Source organism: Rhagoletis pomonella, unplaced genomic scaffold, assembly GCF_013731165.1.
Source record: "Rhagoletis pomonella isolate Grant_MI unplaced genomic scaffold, Rhpom_1.0 Rhpom_scaffold_00013, whole genome shotgun sequence".
NCBI classification, from domain to species: Eukaryota; Metazoa; Arthropoda; class Insecta; order Diptera; family Tephritidae; genus Rhagoletis; species Rhagoletis pomonella.
Genome location: NW_023458567.1, coordinates 20,259,720 through 20,265,212, shown reverse-complemented (window position 1 = coordinate 20,265,212; position 5,493 = coordinate 20,259,720). Strand labels below are relative to the sequence as shown.

The window sequence follows — 5,493 nt, the reverse complement described above, 5'->3', positions numbered from 1 at the left end:
ATAAGACAACATCTTTTTCACCGAAACGAACAAAAGACTTAAGCCGCAAACTCGATTTCTTAGAGTCAATCTAAATTATTTAGGTCTGGCAATATTAATCTACCTATTTCTCGCTAAAGCAGCATAAACAATTTGGCATGCATGCATCACCAGCTCCTTTGCATAGCATAATTGAATTAAATATACACAAATATAGGTATTTCTACTCGTCGTAAAATAGTACACAACATTAGCCAATTTAAACAGGCATCACCTAAATAACCATAATTGAATTTTCAATCAATTGCAGTGGATTTGGAAATTACATTCGACTATTTGTTAAACTAAACTTACATTTGTACTTAACAACTTTAACGTAACATACATACATATGTATATACCAACAAAGGAGCCTAGAAACTCATTTGCGCACAACGCCCGACCACCCGCCTGCATGCGCGCCCATCAGCACTGCCGCAGCAGCATAGCGCAGCGTCTACGCAATTTATAGTAATTTTTGCAAACGTAACATTCCGCACTGGTAGTTTTCACTGACGCAACCAAAACAACAAGCATGAACTGCCGCACCACCACCAACCTCCATCCTCCACCACCACACCACAATAACAACAAAAACACCATGCAAATGGAGAGGTGTTTTCGTTTGTTTATTTAAGTCGTAACATCTTTGATTACCTGACATTCCCGGTAGCTGCGGCATTCGTAAAAAGTGTAACGAATGTTACGTGTTTCAATGTACGCTCCCATGGCCGCAGGAGCGTCTGATTGTGTGTAGCTGTTGTTGTTGTTGTTGCACTCGCATCTTCTTCATAAAATATGCTCTTTCCACTCAATTGTAGACCCCGTTTTGGTGTCAGCACAACATCTCGCCCTACAATGGCTTCGGCGGCATTAAACTGTAAATGTTGAATGTGGAAATTCAATTAGAAAATTTAAAAGTTTCAATGCGCTTTTATCTTTAGAAAAAGCAATTTAAAAAGATTATTTGTTCAAGAGCAAATTTAAAGATCGCCTCCATTGTTAGTTCGTAGACTAAGGCAAGAACGAAGTTCTTGCAATTTTATTTAAAATACATCTAATTTTAATAAGAACTTTTTGTTTCATTACATATCGTTACCTTAATTCACCAAGGCCCTAACCAACACGTTTTTCGGAACATCGTCTTTCACAGATTTTAGTAGGATATATTAAAATATAACTTCAATAAAAAACAACGGAGTTGCATGCCACTTTTTAAAAAGCCCTACTTGTTTTTATTGTACTTTTTATAATGTTTTTTTTTTTTGCTTCTATAAAATTAAGAAGTTGTTGGTTAGGGCCTTTGCGAATTAGGATGTCGATATGTATGTAATAAAATGACAAATTACACTGTGCAACAATTTTATGCTAATATTGGATTTGGAAAAGTTAGCTCGTATTTTTATTTTATGGCCTACTACAGATTTCATGTCTTGGCAGAAGTAGTTTTCAAAAAATTAAAGGTTAAGGCATATACATATAGTAAAACATTTCTGGGGAAATATTGGCGTAAAATATTTTAACCCTTTAGCTCCCGCCTGAAAAGGTCGTTTGGACCCTTACTTCAAGAAACCCCGCTAAGAGCAAATTTGGAAGGTCGTTAGAGGATTGATACATATATTCTAGAAATTCATTCTTCGGAAAATTTGACTAGGGGTCTTCTCAGGCAAAAATTTCATGCCATCAACGTAAAAGTCCGTTATTGGATTAAAAGTAAAGGGTGAACACACCAAAACTGCGACACTTAGAAATTACTACCAGAAACAAACTAGCAGGCTTTGAAATTATTTTTTTTTTGTATTATATAACTTGGAAGTTTAGATGTTATTAAAATGTTAAAATATTAGTTATTATTTGCTCCATCTGCAAGTGATCGGTATTTTCATCGCACACGCGCCATCATGTTCTGCACGACTGCATCATCGACTTTACGCGATGCGCACAACTACTTTGTTTAGCACTCTTCAATATTTTTCACTGTTTCACCTGTTTTCTGCAAGATTTCTTTGTCAATTGACCAATATTCCCCAATAGGACGTGGCTCTGGGCTATTGGGTGGATTGCAGTCGTGAGGTACAAAATTGATGTTATTTGCATTATACCACGGCAATGTGTTCTTGGCATAGTGGCAGGTTCCCACGTCCGCCTAGAACAGTGGCCTACTCCTTATCTGTTGATAAATGACAGAAGACGCCTTTTGAGGCACTCATCCCGATAAACTTGATCATTCATTGTCCCGGATGGGAAAAAGGGCTGCTCTTACGGCCACAGGATCAAATAGCTTGCCAAACCATGTGGTTTTTTGGAAATTTGGACTTCATTTTCAGCTTACAACTTTCAGGGGCATCTTGACGACTTGCACCAGTATAAAAATCTTGACCTGCAATATATTTTGAATTTTTATAGCAGTAGGTTTCGTAGTCCATAACAATGCATTTGTATTTTTTAATTTAGAATTCATACAACTTCTGAATGCGGGATTTCGCTGTAACATTCTACTTTGCGCCTCGGTCTGGCGCTGTTTGAGCTGTAGAACATCTCAATGAAGCTTTCCGCATTACCTTTTGTACGAAAAACTGCGATCTCCGTACGGATTTTGCAACATAACGCGACAAAATCTTCGGATCTCGCGAAAACGCACCGAGGACCTTCCGAACACTGTTTTTATCACTTTGAGCATGCTAACCCCCGCTCCCTGGTTTTCTCGTAACTGCCAGGCCTTATTTGTACCGATTAAAACCCTGCAAACTGTCGAATAGTGCAATCTTTAATTTTTTAGCAATTTTACGTGTACTTAAGGCAGGATGATTTATAAACTCGTGCAAAATGGTTTGTCTCGTTTCTAACTCGGTTGCCATTTTTAACTCAACTAGGAATCAAATTCAAATGAAATTTCTTCTACGTCCAACTAAGGTCATGTGGTCAGCTTATGGTATTTGAATTTCAAAATATTGAATTCGTTTTGGATAAGTCCTTTAAAATCCTATAAATATTTTTTTAAATAAAATCTTAACTTTATGAGTATTCTTTTCTAGTACTAAAAAATGTATACGAGATCTGCTGGTATAGCCACACTGCTAGCGATTGTCTTATAAACGTAATAAGACGCGATATGTTATAAAAAATATAAGATTACATACATGTATATGTATATATATCGCTAGCTTAGAGTGAGAAGCTGCTAAGTACTTTTTTTTAATTTTACAGGAGAGGAAAAAAACTTCTTATAGGTATTTATTTTAAGTATTTTGCTAAAACCTAGAATACAACATTTTGGGTATTTAAAGCGAAACGAAATTCCATGCGAATGAGAAGAACTCCATTTTGATTAAAAGATTTCGTATTGTTTTGGTCGTATCGAACTTTTTGTGAAATAAAATAGGTAACTTAATCCTTGTGATATTTGGGGTGAAGACTATTACACTTCTAAATCCTTTGGCCGAGAAGAAGCACTGAACTGAGCATTCCCATATGTAGGTACTATATTCGAGTATACTTAACCGGAAAGACCCAGATGAAAACCTTTTCAAGGACTGCCACTTCAATAGTATTCCCAAAAATTTATTGGGTAATTTTTGTGCTATTACAAAATAAAATCCTTTTTGGCAGTGCGATGCCAAAAAGGGTTTATAAGCAATGATTGGTTCATGTGTGCTTGTCTATATTTAATATACTCCGCTTCACTTACTTAAATGTGTAAGTAATCTTCCTAGCGATCCGTGCTTATATCTTTAAATATACAGCTGCTGGCTGGCCACTTCAAAAACATGTATTTTGTTAATATCCCAAAAGTCTTTCATGTTAAATAATCTTTGTTGTTTTTATAAAAATTTGGTTCATATAGTCAATATTGCCAGATTCACAGTTTCAACTGTATATTACTATTTTTTACAGTTGTTTTTTATTCCTCAATTTGAAAGAATAAATTAAAGTTTTTCTTTTGATTGTTTTGTAAGTAAATTTTTAATATAAAAGGGACGATGAAGGAACTGTGTTTCCATTTGTTTCTGCCGTCCTTTGCATTCCAGTCGCCACAAGCAAATGCGGAAGGAGACTTTTCACAATTCAATTTGAATAAAAAAAGTCGTTCCAGCACTCCCTGGTATTTTAAGAACTTAAAATTGCTTTAAAAAAGCTTCGGGAGAATGATATGCTCAAAAAATTAAAGTTTACGAAAAATAACGAATGTGATTTAAGTAAATGTTCCATTTTATACAGTCTATCTTTTTTAGTTTATTATAATTTAAATGGTTTATGTTATTTATTTTTAAATGAATCGTTTCTTGCTATTTGTATACAATTCTCATATAAAATTTTTAGATAATCGTTAATTTCTTCATGACCCAATGATCGGATCTAAACCAAATTAGTATGGGACCACCTATGAGGTACCAATGTAGAAATACCTCTACGATATGGCAAAACGCGAGGAATGTAAAAATAAAATAAAATTTGCAAAAGTTATACAACAACAAAAATATGAGGTGTCTCGCCGTAAGCCATTGCTTATCATATCATAACTCGATAAATATTGGTTGTATCAAAAAAATCAATTAGTACTTTTTTATTGACAAAGAGTCAGAGATTTATAAAAGATTTTTAATTTGTTTTTAAGTCCACTTTTCTATGCGTTTGTTAATGAACAATTTAGAAAGTTGCAATAAAAAATGTTTGCAGGTTTTTAAAAATCCGAAAAAAAATATATGTGATAGAGTGAATATCAAAGATTTAACTGACAAATTTTTAAAGGGTGTCACGATATAGGGCCTGATATATTAATTGTTTAGTAAAGCAGTGACTGATAAAAAAATAAAAATAAAATAAAAAATTTAAATTCAAATTACATCAAAATACGTCAAGTGGGCCACTTAAAAACCTTTTCTTTCGGATAACCAAGATAGGTTCGTACTTTGGTAGAGGTCCAGGTAATATTTGTTTCCCTATACTTTATCTTGCAATAATCCTCTTACTTTGCGAAAAATTGCGAATTTAAAATTAACATAATCATTTCTTTAATTGGCTATATCTCTTGAAAGGGCAGAGATAACTTATTCATTTTGGTTTAAATTAAGCGTAAAACTATATCGTTTTAACAAAAATTATTAAATTTGTGGTAAAAAAAACTACTTCCCGAAAACTTAAAATTTTTTCGCAAAATGTCGTACAGAAAGGAAACATTCAATTCATATTCCGACGAATTGATAACCTTCTCCTTTTTTAAAGTTGGGTAAAAATTAAAAAATCTTGAATTTTTAAACTCGTTTTTGAACATAGTACAACAAGACCAAAGCTTCAAATTTTGTACAAAAGCTAGAAAAATGGCCATTAATTTTCATGAAAACCTCCAAAATATTTCTAAAAAATCCGATCAAAAAGATTAAAATTTTCTTGAAAATCAGTGGAAATTTTACAGATTTTTTCTAGCTTATTTACAAAGTTTGCAATTTCGGTTTAATGGTTTTTGAGTACCCTGAA

General features: G+C 33.5%; 2 protein-coding genes across 2 annotated transcripts in view; one reads left to right on the top strand and one right to left on the bottom strand.

Moving 5' to 3' along the window:
• LOC118748942 (nuclear cap-binding protein subunit 1) overlaps positions 1–5,493 on the top strand; it is a 116,986-nt gene that overhangs the window by 16,253 nt on the left and 95,240 nt on the right. The window lies entirely within an intron of this gene.
• LOC118748941 overlaps positions 1–5,493 on the bottom strand; it is a 41,432-nt gene that overhangs the window by 10,466 nt on the left and 25,473 nt on the right. The window contains exon 2 of the mRNA XM_036483699.1: positions 676–896. Within this exon, the coding sequence (XP_036339592.1) occupies positions 676–896 (221 nt within the window). The remainder of the gene's footprint in view (positions 1–675; positions 897–5,493) is intronic.